The sequence below is a fragment of the Haemorhous mexicanus genome, chromosome Z (assembly GCF_027477595.1).
Source record: "Haemorhous mexicanus isolate bHaeMex1 chromosome Z, bHaeMex1.pri, whole genome shotgun sequence".
NCBI classification, from domain to species: Eukaryota; Metazoa; Chordata; class Aves; order Passeriformes; family Fringillidae; genus Haemorhous; species Haemorhous mexicanus.
This window is the reverse complement of record NC_082381.1, coordinates 87,134,450-87,147,466: the sequence shown is the minus strand read 5'-3', so window position 1 is coordinate 87,147,466 and position 13,017 is coordinate 87,134,450. Positions and strand designations below refer to the sequence as shown.

Genomic DNA, 13,017 nt, shown 5'->3' with positions numbered 1-13,017 from the left:
AGAAAGCAAAAATATGAATCTTGCCCTACAGAGCTGTCAAGTGACAGAACAACATTAAAAATGGTTAAAGTTTGTGAGTAAAACTGGCTGACATACAGGAGCTTGAGCTATTAATTTCTTTGTCATCTGATGGTTTGGAGTTTTTTCTAATTTTTACTTTACTTGTCATTACCTCTCTTTTAAAGGGAAAAAGGGCATGAATCCATTCTCCTGGTCCTGAGGGATTAGGAGTAATGGGTACAAACTGAAATTGGGAAGATTGTTAGGTATTAGGAAGAAATTCTTACTGTGAGGGTGGTGATACACTGGCATGGGTTGCCCAGGGGAGTTGGGGGTGCCTCAACCCTGGCAGTGCTCGGGGCCACATTGGGTAAGACCTTGAGCAGCCTGATCTAGTGGAAGTGTCCCTGCCTATGGCAGGGGGGTTGGAACCTAGATGGCTTTTAGGGCCCCTTCCAACCCTTAATATTCTGTGATTCTGTGACTCAGAAATGTTTCCAAATTGTAAAACCAGGAAAACTTGACAGTGTTGAAGTAGAAGAGGTATACTGGTGTACTGTAGTGGTACAAGACATCCAGACATCCAGGACTGTGTAGTGAGATCATCTAGGTCTCATTTTCCATACTACTACCATCTTGAGGTTCCTCTGTCAATCTGTGAGTTCAGGTGAAATCCATGTCTCACTGTACTCCACAGAAATGGTTGTGAGGGGTCGTGTCTCTTCCTGCCCATGGGTGTGTAATGAGGAAGAGGCTTTTCCCAGGTAGTGCCCTGTGGTGAAGCTGAATCTGGGTTCCAGTGTCTGTCACTGAAAGGGTTCTGTGGTTTCTGCCTCGCAGACATGGATCTGCAGACACGTCACCTGGCCCTCAGCAGCCTGTTCACGGAGACGCTGATGATGCTGAACAACTCCAGCATCACCACGGCCGAGTCCCTGCGGGGCAGCCTGCGCAGGTGGATCGAGGGCAGAGTGCAGGGGCTGCTGGCCATGCCCCTCCTCACGGCCGCCTGCCACAGCCTGGCCTCCGTGCGCCACATGGCCGAGACCACCGAGGCCTGCATCACCTCCTACTTCAGCCACGGTAGGAGCCTGTGTCTGCCCACAGCTCTGGGCACTCTGGGGTTGTGGGAAATGGATTGCTAGAGAGCTCTCGGGGCCTGGCTTCTTACTGTGAGGGTGGTGATACACTGGCATGGGTTGCCCAGGGGAGTTGGGGGTGCCTCAACCCTGGCAGTGCTCGGGGCCATATTGGGTAAGGCCTTGAGCAGCCTGATCTACTGGAAGTGTCCCTGCCTGTGGCAGGGGGGTTGGAACCTAGATGGCATTTAAGGTCCCTTCCAACCCTTAATATTCTGTGATTCTATGACTCAGAAATGTTTCCAAATTGTAAAACCAGGAAAACTTGACAGTGTTGAAGTAGAAGAGGTATACTGGTGTACCACAGATGGCCCACACAGTGTGCATCTGTATGCAAACCTTGAGATAAGAAATGCTGACTTAGAAATGCCATGGAATCGGACAGACATTGCTGAGAGAGAAATGGAGCTAGAAACAAGTTTCAAAGGATGGCCTTGCCAATAAGACTAGATACTTTGGAGAAATAGAACTATGAAAGATGCATTGTAGTGGGACCCACAAGGGGTAGTTTTAGATGATTGGCTTTAAGGCATCTGCAGTATGGTGTGGCAAAAACTGAGAGGCTAAGAAACACAGTGTATTGTAATTAAGAAATAGTTGGCTTCTGATTGTGATGGTGTGAATTATAACATCTGTATTGTCTCACCCCTCACATGAGACTGAAAATGGAATAAAAGTTTTTAAAATGCCTCTCAGTTGCCCCATCTCTGGGTCAGAAAAGGACTTAATCTGACATGGGATGCTGCTGAGCACAATTTGTCTGGAATTATGGACTGGTTTGACTTGGAAGGGTCATTAAAGATCACCTTGTTCCAGCCCCTCTGCCACAGGGAAATGGCTTCACACTGTCACAAGGGTGGATGGGCTATCAGAGAGAAATTCTTCCCTTTCAGGATGGGGAAGCCCTGGCACAGGTTTCCCAGAGAAGCTATGGCTTCTCCATCCCTGGAAGTGTCCTTGGCTAGGTTGGATGGGGCTTGGAGCAACCTGGGATAGTGGAAAGTGTCCATGCTTATGGCAGGGGATGGTGTAAGATGGTCTTTATATCCCTTCCAACCCAAACCATTCTGGGTTTCTGTGACTGTGGTTTGGGTCTTACAGCTGCCCTAATTGTGTGTTTTCTTAATATCCATACCCATCTCTGTGAAAACTGATTTGCTCTGTGTAGTGTTGCCATTTTTCCAGATAAAGTGGTTTTATAAAAAAATCACCCCAAGAGAACTGAAGACATTTTCCTCCTTCTGTAGTGTTCTGTAAGCTAATTTAACCAAAAAACACTCTGGTTCAGTAAAACTCTGAAAGTGTGGTATGCATGATTTTTTTTCTTTTCTTCTTCTTTCTGTTTATGTAATCCTTGTGGAACTACATTTTTATTTCTTTTACTGTGTGGAAGATTTCAGTACACCTGAGGGAAATACTTCCAATTCCATTGCTAAAATGTTCAAATTTTAGTCCTTGCTGAATGCTGGGAAAATATCTCACCTTGACCTCAAGGAGGTGCCCTGTGATAGTGGAATTCTCTATTCTCTCCATCAGAGTTGCATGACATGCTGATTACCTGAAAAACAGCTTAACCAGCCCAGATTTTCTTAACTAGGAGTCCTGGTTTTTAGGTTTTATCAAGTGCTGCTTTCTCACATGGTTTCTGTTCTTTCCTTCTTCTTTCTTCAAAGATTCCCTTCACCACCAGGAGTTAGGGTGGGGCCCTATACTTGCTTCCCTCCAAGTTCCTGAGCTAACCATGGAAGAATTCCTGCAGGAGTGCCTGTCTTTAGGAAGTTACTTGACACTCTATGTCTACCTGCTGCAATGCCTGAACACTGACCAAACCCTTACCAATGAAATGAAGATCCTGCTGACCATCAGCAAATGGCTGGAGCAAGTGTACCCCAGGTATGAAACCTGAAGCTTCTGAATGTGCCTGGACTTTTAGACTATTATTATTATTATTATTATTGTTATTTAGATTAAAGTTTATTTAGCACTGTATAGCTGGTATAATTAGGTAACCCTGGTTAATTAAGTTAATTTCAACAGAGTGCTGGATGAAATTGCCTGTCCTTCTGTATCTACTAGGACAGGGTCTGTCCATCTGTAGTGGTTAAATGGAAGAAGGAATTCAATCTGCTAGAAAATTAGTGAGTTTCAGTCATTTTTCAGTCAGACGAGCTGGGTTTCAATGGCAGCCTGGATTTACCCTGTTAAAGGTTAAAGTGACTCAAAGCAAACCCTGAATGATTCTGGGTTACACTTCCCAGCATGTCCACAAGGTGGGATGAGTTATGTGCTGAATATTCAGTCTGGCACTCTGAGAGACCTGATGTTGAAAGCTGCTGGATGGGGACTGTGCAGCAGCTCTGAGCCAGACCTGGAGCCAGTGCATCTGATGGGATGCCCAGGGTTAGCAGCCTGTGCTGCTGTAAAACATCTTAGATAACTGTGTTCTGAGGCAAAAGGATGCATGGCTTTGGGGTCAAAATAAAAATATTTAATGCATGTAGCAACAGTAGTTAGAGTTGCTTCTAATATTGCCAGGATTTAACAAACCTGATTATTATTTTTCCACGTTAATGTTGATAATGTTCATATTTTCTGTAAAAGAACAATTTGGAAAAATGTGTGTTCCCACTCTTTCTTGAAATACAAAAAATACTTTCACTGTGCTAGGTACTGTAGTAATTTCATTGCCAAGGTATGAAGGAGACAGCAAAGCCACCATATAAAGCAGATTAAACCTTGTTCTAAACATCAGATCTCAGATTACCCCTCCCAGTCATTTCCCATCGCAGGCAATGTGAGGATAGTCTGATGCAGGAAACTTGTGATGGTGCTTTATGTGGAAAATCTGAGCTTGTTAACTTAAACTGCCAACTGTTTGGGAAAAGATTAAAAATAGCGTAGGGGGAACTTCACTTTGGGCTTTACTCAACAAAAAGCTTCAATGTTTCCTTTTCTCAAGGATCATATTAAACATTTAAGTTGTTGTGGTAACAACATCCAGTGCTTCCTAAAGTGTTTTATTGGTAAGTAAAGAAAAGAACAAACGAGTAGAGATACAGCTTCATTCCTTTTGTGCCAAGTCTTAGGCAAGTTTAAATCCACTTATGACTGCAGTATCATTTATTTCCAGTTGTAAAGCTTAAAAGGAAGCACTGTTCTTTTTCCAGTTACAGGCCCTTAAAAGCTGCTGGCTGGTGGATCAAATCCATAACAGTAGCAGTCACAGCAGTATAATAACTGGTGGGATAGTATAATTATGCTATCCTCATGTGATAAAATTAGCTGCTATTAATTAACAAGCTTCATGGACCTTATGGAGAGGTGAATAAACTTCTTAACCTATGCTCTGACTCTTAAATTTTTATTTTCTCTTACATTTTTCTTTAAATTTTACCTAAAGCTCAGCAAAAGAAGAGGCAAAGCTGTTTCTCTGGTGGCATAAAGCCATGCAGTTATCCTTGGTGCAGCTGGAGCAAGATGACCCCATTCTGATTGAATCTGTCATCCGGACCCTGCTGTCCATCCAGGCCCGGCAGAGCCAGCTGGCTGAAGAGAGACTCACTTCTGGAATACTTGGTGCTATTGGGTTGGGCAGGAGGTCTCCTTTGTCACCAAGGTGAGGGCTGGAGCTGCGGGGAATTTATTGGTTTGAGTCACGGTATTTAAAAACCTGCAGCCTGGGTCCAGCATGCCCAGTCTGGGTCCAGTGCAGTGCTAAAAGGGGATCAGAATCCACATTGCCCCCAGATCTGTAATGTTCTTTGGGCCTGTCACAGAAATAACACAGTGAGTGTGTTGATCAGCTTAAGAAGCAAGTATGAACCTCTGCAAAGGTTGTGGTGGAAAAGGAAAGAAAATACTGTTCTGAATCTGACTTAATGTCCCCCTCAAGCAAAGTTTGTAGGCAGAGTGTTGGTTACAGGAAGCTACTTCCACCTGGTCTATAGAAAACTATTTCACTTGCCTTCCCAAAATTTTGTATAAAAACAGACACATTGGAATTTCTGTCCTAATCTTGAGGTATTGGAATGTTAAGTGATGCACAAAGGAGCATTGTGATTCACTCTGAGACACCAAATTTGATTGTTATGTGCCAAAATCAGGTTCACTCTGGAAAGAATGCTGAGGAAAAAAACCCATAAATGTTTGTGGAACAGCAATTCAACCCTGCACCTAAACATAACTTGATGTTTTTAAAGACCTTCTGGGATGCATTGCTGTTCTAATTGCCCTGAATTCTTGGTGTCATTCAGCTCATCCCTTGATTTTGGGTGATAGTAATGTTTTACATTCTGTCACCTGAGGAGAATTTCAGCTAGACTTGAAACAGATGCAGGATTTCCTATAAAAGTATTACATTATCTTCTAGTATGTGTTGTGTCCTATTGTATGTATACCCAGAGAATACCTAGGATCCCCTTCCACCCCAGGAAGTGTCCCAGGCCAGATTGGATGGGGCTTGGAGCAGCCTGGTCTTGTGGAAGGTGTCCTTTCCATGGCAAGGGGTGGAACAAGATGAGCTTTAAGTTCCCTGTTAACCCAAACCATTCTGGGGTTCTGTGATACTGAAGTGGTTTCTGATGCTTTGGAATAGATCCTCTCAAGCCTTTATTTTGTTCCTCATACAAGAGATGCCTCATGGGTAGCTCTTACAGTTTGTCTGCTGTTGAGACTTGCAGATCTGGTGTCACCCTGCCCCTCGGTGCTCTCCCGTGCAGGTTCCGGGTGGTTGCCCGCAGTTTGTCCGCCTTCCTCCTGGTGCAGATCCCTGCAGAGAGCCAGGTGCGCCTCAAGGCCGGCTCGGAGCCCAGGCTGTCTCAGAAGGCTCAGCAGGTGAGGTGTGCCCATCTCTGGCTGCTTGACATGCTCTCTCTGCATGCTCCTTTAGCTTTTGGGGTGAACTTTGTAGGAGTTACTGCAAGTATTTCTTCAGAGTAAATCCTGCTCTCACTTTGTTGCTAAACTCTGGCAGCAGGATTGTGAGTTTGACTCTGTCCTAAAGGTGATCCTGGGTGCAACTTTATACAGTGTTCTGTGTTTATATGAAGAATTAATTCTTTTTCAAAAATTCATTTTTGTTTCTTACACATTTAAAAGGGGCAGATGAACTTACGTCTGTAAAGTCCGACTCAGAAAGTTTGGAGAGTAGCAGGTAGAAGGAATTTAAAACAAACAGGAAAAAACAGTGTTGCTGTGGTTTGCACTGCTTTTCAGTGATAAAGCAGGGCTACACTCACGCTGACATTTGTTTATGTGAGGTCAGGGCTTAAAAGGCCTGTGACAAATAAACATTCCCCCTTTAGCATGTGCACTGACCACGGTGTTCTTTCAGTAAGCTCTTGAGAAGAGGAAGGAGGAGTTGGTTAGAAACCAAAGTAAAGTAGCTTGGTACAGCTTGTTTCTCTAAAAAAGGAACAAAACTTGTTCAGAAATACTTTCTACATTTGCTCTTGCTAGTCTTGCCAACAGACTTCTCTACGTACGATTCTTAACTTGACAGTTAATATTTAACTTTAATACTATTAATGGGAGCAAAACAATACTTCCATGAAAGTCAATATATTCATAAGAACAACCTAAAATGAAGATTTAAGTGTGTTGCAGCCTGTAGTTTGACATAATTTCTGTGAAACCATGTCTTGATTCATGAAGTAGATATTTGACAATATTTGGGTTACAGAATCCTAGGAAGCAATAATAGGACAGTTTTTGTGTTGATCTTGGGGAGAGAACAGCTTGAAAAATACAAGTTGACTTGAAACACTGTTAGGAGATGACAGTTTGCAACTGTTTTGTTCTGAGTACTCTGTGTTCTGTAGTAGGTGAATTGTACAGATGGTGTTGTGTTATGGACCAAAATACACAAAACTAACAGAATTTTCCCTTTTCCCCCTAGGCACTGAGTGCTCTCGAAGCCATGTCATCCAACAAACAATACATGGATTACCAGGAGCAGCTCTCCCAGGCCTCTCTGTTCATCAAGCACCCCGAGCACTGCCTTCAGGATGGCAATAACCTCCTGTCCCTCCTGGTGAACACGCTGTACCCAGAAGTGCATTTTTTGGACAGCATTCGGTAGCGGCGCCGGGTGGGCGGTGGGGCCGGCGGTGGCTCTGGTTTACAAACAGTGTCCTTATTGCACAAATGATTTTTACCTTCAGAGTTCCACTTTAATTAAGTCAGACCTGTGAATAAGAACAACTGCACACTGTCAAGTTTTCTCCACTTCAAGGTTTTCTTGCTTTTCGTTTGATTTTTAGGCCTGTGGAATTGTTGAATGGTTTGCATTTGGGGGGTTTTTTGGTTTTGCTATTTTTTTTTTTTTTTTTGACTGAAAGCACTTGAATATCTTCTGTGTGTGGTGCCCTTTGGAGAGAAGGGTGCCTGGGGATAGGTGTACAAATCACTAGTCAGCACAGCTCACTGTAGAGTCTGAAGTTTTTGCTTGGTGCCTTTTTTTATTTTCCAGTGTGTCATCATTCAGGCCAGTTCAAAAGTGAGTGGAGGATTGTGTGTAAAAGAGGTTTGACTTTCTTAACCAGGATACCTCTGAGTCTTACCTGATGAGTGTGTGTCTAGCAATTTTTGTGAAATCCCTGTATTTGAAAGGATGGTATTTTAAATCTTGACATTTTTGCTATCCCACGGAAATCTGTAGTTTAGAGGCATGCCTACAATCTTTACCCACTTCTGTAAATATCAACACAAATGGGAACTAAGAACATTGTTTTTTCCTGTTTTCTAAACATAGTGTGTCTGCATCTATATTGCTTGATTAAATGCAAGTAACTTCTAGCCAAGTTCAAGGGGATTTAAATCCAGAGACTTATTTTCTGGATCTCCAGTGTCAGAGGGGAACAGTCAGTTACAATCATGTTAAATAGGATTCCTTAATTACTAAGTCTGGTTGTTTAGGAAATGTTTAACAACTACCACTTAAGCGTATTTTCTTCTGCCTGGCTGGACATGACATAACAGGATTTTAGATGACACTGTGAAGAGGTATTTTTGTTGTATTAAATTTGGTGATCACTTGTTAAAGTTCTGTTGCCAAAGCATGAACCATGAGCCTGTAAATCTGTTGTTTCAGCTGAATGATCACTGGTTTTGTTGCCTTGTCTGATCATTGGATGCACTTTTGTTTAGGAAAAGCAGAAGGCGAATTTTTCCTGGTGCTTGTTTGATGTCCCTTTAATCACTGAGGTGTTTGAGCTGGCCCAAGGTCCTGCAGTCGCAGTCCCTACAGCTCTGTGAAGTAACTGATCACTTTTTCTCTTCCTCCATTAATTGTGCCTTTGTGTTTCTGACATGGTTGCACGTTAAAACATGAGTTCTGGTCAATAGGGGATAGAAATGTGCTACCTACTGGTCAATGATGTTTTGAGCTGTTGCTCTTAAACCATGGTTCTGGTGCTAGAGGACAGATCACCTTTTCCTTCTTGGCAGGTTCTGCTAATTATGCCAGCTGGGTCATTAGATCACCATCATTTTAATGTGGTCTTAGAGTTCTTTGCTCTATCTGCGAGCCTATAAATAAATATATATATATGTACATCCCTCTGTATAGTAACCAGACACCAATGCAGCATGGTTTTTAACAGACTCTTTTGGAAAATTCATGTGTGGAGGAATACATTCTGCTGCTTTTCCCCCCAAAGACTCAAAAGCACTGGGTTTATTAGGTTAAATGTTATTGATCAGTTGCATATAAATGTGAAGAAGTCAGAAATACGTGTTTGACATGCACTTTCGAAATGAGGAATTGTTTCAGCTGTTGAGTTTTTACAAATGTTGTATTTATAACATGCTCTGTCTGCAAAGACCATGCAAAATAAAAAAGGAAAATCAAGAAGTTGATGACAGACACTGTGATGTTTTCAGCTTGGTAGAAGGATCCACATCAGACAACACATCATTGCTGGATGTGCCCCCTGCAGACCAGTCTTCTGGCAGTGGCTGAAGCCTGAACCTGTATTGCAGTTCTCTGTGCACATGTGAACTCCAGAGCTTGGGGCCTTATTTTCCAAGTGGTGCCCAACAGATTGACTTTTTATTCCTTCTTGTTTTACTGGAAGGGCTTTGGCATTCCCTGCACCTCCCAGATGAGTTCAATACCAGAAGCATCCTGGTGGGTGCACTGCTATGTTTTGTGCCTCCAGTGGGTACTGGTTTGAGTGGGTGTTTGAGTCTCCCATGAGAACCAGGGGGAACCAGTTGGTTTTGGACACGAGGTCTGATGCTTCTCCTTGGACCCTAACTACTTGAGTTAAAGAAGTAATTTTTTTAGAGAAAAATTCAGAAAGCCAAGCCTAAATCCCATGCACAGGTAGAAGTGAGTTCTCATTACTATATATATCTGTAAATCACAAGGGCTCAGAAATCCAATTCAGTTTGTCCAACTGATATCTCTGAGATATCTTTCTTCTGTGTGTCCTAGGTTGACTATATGATGCTTTTATCCCCAATCGTCTCATTCCGTTTATGCTGAATAGTAAGTTTTGCACCTTTAAGACTTGCTTCAAAGATTGAGGGGGGGAGAGGAGGCGCGCAGTTTGTTTTCAGACACTGAACTCACTCCTACACATTCCTGCTTCTGGACTGTGTGTTTTTTCTGCGGATGAACAGACGGCGGGACAGGGCTGTTTTTTTCCTTGCTTTTTAGTTAGTTTAGCTAGCTGAGGCAAAGAAGTTCCCTGGACTGCGTTTTTTTTCCCTTTTTTCCCCTTTCTCTGGACCTGTTCACACCTGCTCTGGACTGAACAACCATAAGAGCACCAGCAGCTCGCCTCGGTGGGCCGGGCCGGGCCTGGGCCACGGCATTTCCAGCGCCGGAGGGACTGATAAGGGACTGAGTGAGCTGAACTGGAATCTGGGGAGGGGACTTTCTGGGTTTGTCATCTCCTTTGGAGCAGTAAGGGGTTTTATTGTTTAATATTAAGTTTTCTTGTTTAATAAATAGTTTTTTTCCACTTTTCTCCAAGGAAGTATTTTCTCCTGGACCGGTTGGGGGAGGGGTGGTAGAATCCGATTTCCTAGGGGGGCCCTTTGGGGGTTCTCTCCCAAATTTGCCCTGAACCAGGACAAACACATCAATTGGCGCCCAACGTGGGGCTCGAGAAAGTGGAAAAAAGCATTATTGATTGCATGTTGGTTGTGCTTGCTCTGCAGTGAGTTAAAGCAGTCAGTAGCCATGTTGCTTGATTTCGTACTGTCTCTTGGGGTGGAGGCCTTCATGTGGTTCTGGTCTATAAGCCTTTTTGAGGTTTCAGTACCTTTCTGGTCACTAGGATTACTGTCCCTAAGACGTAAGTTTCACAGTACAGGGGCACGGATTGGAATAGCTATTTTGCTGGCCTTGGTGATAATGATTTATAGGGCATTTACAAGGTTGCTGGAGTCTGCTTACAATATGTATGGTGTATGGTTTTTTCGTCCTACCCCGCGTCCTAGTTCCGGCAGTATGTTTTGGGAATTTATTAGTAATTGCACCCAGTTTGTTAGAGGAGGAGCAGGGAATGAGACTTTCCAGCCTTTCCTTTCCTTCTTCTCCTCTGAATCTGTTATGTCACTTTTTGAGAATGTTCAGTTTCCCCTGACTGTTAAGGAGACCATGTTTCTGGCATTTAATGTGGTAAGCTTCCTCTATATGGTCTGCAGCTTCTCTAGAATGAGGGCTGAGATGTCCAGAGGAGCTGACAAGACCCCTGACCCAGAAGTAGACTCAGGCATGAAAAATGATGAGTGGTGTGGAGAATGGGAAAATATGGGCCAAACCCTGAAGGAATTTTCTGATCCTGTAGACTGGGATTTTCCATGTGAACAAATTCAGAACCCAGCTGAGGTGGGAAAATACCTGAAAGAGAAATGCCATGGTGACTGTAAGGAAAAAAGTCTCATTGCAATAAGCTGGGCCCTGGCCTACGCTTATCGCACCCTGCTAGATACTAAAGGGCAGCAGACAGAGGCAGGCAGGCAGGGAGATAAAGCAGCAGCTACTCCAATCACTCAGGCTGCAGCCAACACTCCAACTGCTCAGGCTGGAGCTGAACCAGACAGTAAGCCTAAGCCACTGGCAGTTGCTGCAGGAAAGAAGTACACGAGCAAAACCAATCGGCCAGTGACTGACGATGATGATCCAGGGGAAGGACCCTCACCACCAACTACTGATAAAAAGCCCAAAGTTAATGAAACTGATACAGCCTCAGAAGCCAATATGGAGTCCTATTCCCTGAAGGACCTTCGTGGCCTAAGGAAGGATTATACCCGGCGACCTGATGAATCCATAATTAGTTGGTTAGTCCGTCTCTGGGATGCTGCAGGTGAGGCTACAGTTTTGGATGGCAGTGAAGCCAGGCATTTGGGATCCCTGTCACAGGATCCTGTCATTGACCAAGGAATGATGAGGGGGGCTAACCCTCACAGCCTCTGGGCACGGGTCCTGGGAAGTGTTGCACAAAGATACCTGTGTGCAGACGATCTCTATATGCAGCAAACACAGTGGAAGACCATAGAGCAAGGGATCCAGCGCTTGAGGGAAATGGCAGTGGCAGAGATTGTCTTCTCGGATGATGTAAACACTGTAAATCCAGACTTGGTACCATGCACATCTGTAATGTGGAGAAAACTTGTACGACTCGGGCCACATGAATATGCTTCTGCTCTAGCAATAATGAAGCGAGATGACGGTGAGGAGACCGTGCTGGATATGGCAAAGAAACTCCGAGCGTATGCAGACGCTGTGCATGGCCCGACACATGCCAGAATCGCAGCAGTGGAAACACGTCTGCAGAGGTTAGAGGATAAGATAGAGGAGAATCACAAGAAGCTCAGAGAGGAGATTAAGGAAGACCTTCTTCAAATCTCAGCAGTACAGATCAGAGGTTCTGGTGCCCAACGCAGACGCTCCCCAGATGGAGAGAGAAGGTACACCCCACGAGCTGAGCTGTGGTTCTTCCTGCGTGATAGTGGAGAAAACATGAGGAGATGGGATGGAAAACCTACTGCTGCTCTGGTACAACGGGTGCGTGAACTGAAGACTCAGAGAGGAAGTTCCAAAAGGGAAGCAGCTCCAGTAGCCAGTAACCGAACTGTCATATATGATGATAATGACAATATTTTTGATGCCCTTGAAGGAACCTCCAAGACATATGTCCAGGGAAAAAAGGATAACCAGGCTTAGAGGGGCCCTGCCTCTAGCCAGGTAGAGGCTAGGGAAAACCGTGTTTTTTGGACTGTGTGGATTCGTTGGCCTGGCACATCTGAACCACAAGAATACGAAGCTTTGGTTGACACTGGTGCACAATGTACATTAATCCCATCGAGACATGTGGGGGCAGAGTCTGTTTCTATTGCCGGTGTGACAGGGGGATCCCAGGATTTCACTTTGGTGGAAGCTGAGGTGAGCCTGACTGGAAATGAGTGGAAGAAACACCCTATTGTGACTGGCCCAGAGGCCCCATGCATTTTAGGCATAGACTTCCTCCGAAGTGGGTATTTCAAGGACCCAAAGGGATTCAGATGGGCATTTGGAATAGCTGCTGTAGAGGCAGAGGGCGTCAAGCAATTGAACACCTTGCCTGGACTGTCAGAAGACCCATCTGCAGTAGGACTTCTGAAGGTGGAAGAGCAACAGGTGCCAATTGCCACCTCGATAGTGCACCGCCGGCAGTATCGGACGAATCGAGATGCCGTGATCCCCATCCACAAAATGATCCGTGAGCTGGAGAGCCAAGGGGTGGTCAGCAAGACCCACTCACCCTTCAACAGCCCCATCTGGCCTGTGCGTAAATCTGAGGGAGAATGGAGATTGACTGTGGACTACCGTGCATTGAATGAAGTGACTCCACCACTGAGCGCTGCTGTGCCAGACATGCTGGAA

At 44.5% G+C, this 13,017-nt stretch overlaps 1 protein-coding gene across 4 annotated transcripts in view; it reads left to right on the top strand.

Moving 5' to 3' along the window:
- The window catches only part of EPG5 (ectopic P-granules 5 autophagy tethering factor), a 54,469-nt gene extending 45,478 nt beyond the window's left edge, over positions 1-8,991 (top strand). For all 4 annotated transcript variants that reach the window (XM_059837031.1, XM_059837029.1, XM_059837030.1 and 1 more), the window contains exons 40-44: positions 841-1,083; positions 2,813-3,032; positions 4,540-4,755; positions 5,858-5,972; positions 7,036-8,991. In XM_059837031.1, the coding sequence (XP_059693014.1) occupies positions 841-1,083; positions 2,813-3,032; positions 4,540-4,755; positions 5,858-5,972; positions 7,036-7,218 (977 nt within the window). In that variant the 3' untranslated portion in view covers positions 7,219-8,991. The remainder of the gene's footprint in view (positions 1-840; positions 1,084-2,812; positions 3,033-4,539; positions 4,756-5,857; positions 5,973-7,035) is intronic.
- The last annotated feature ends 4,026 nt before the right edge of the window (positions 8,992-13,017 follow it).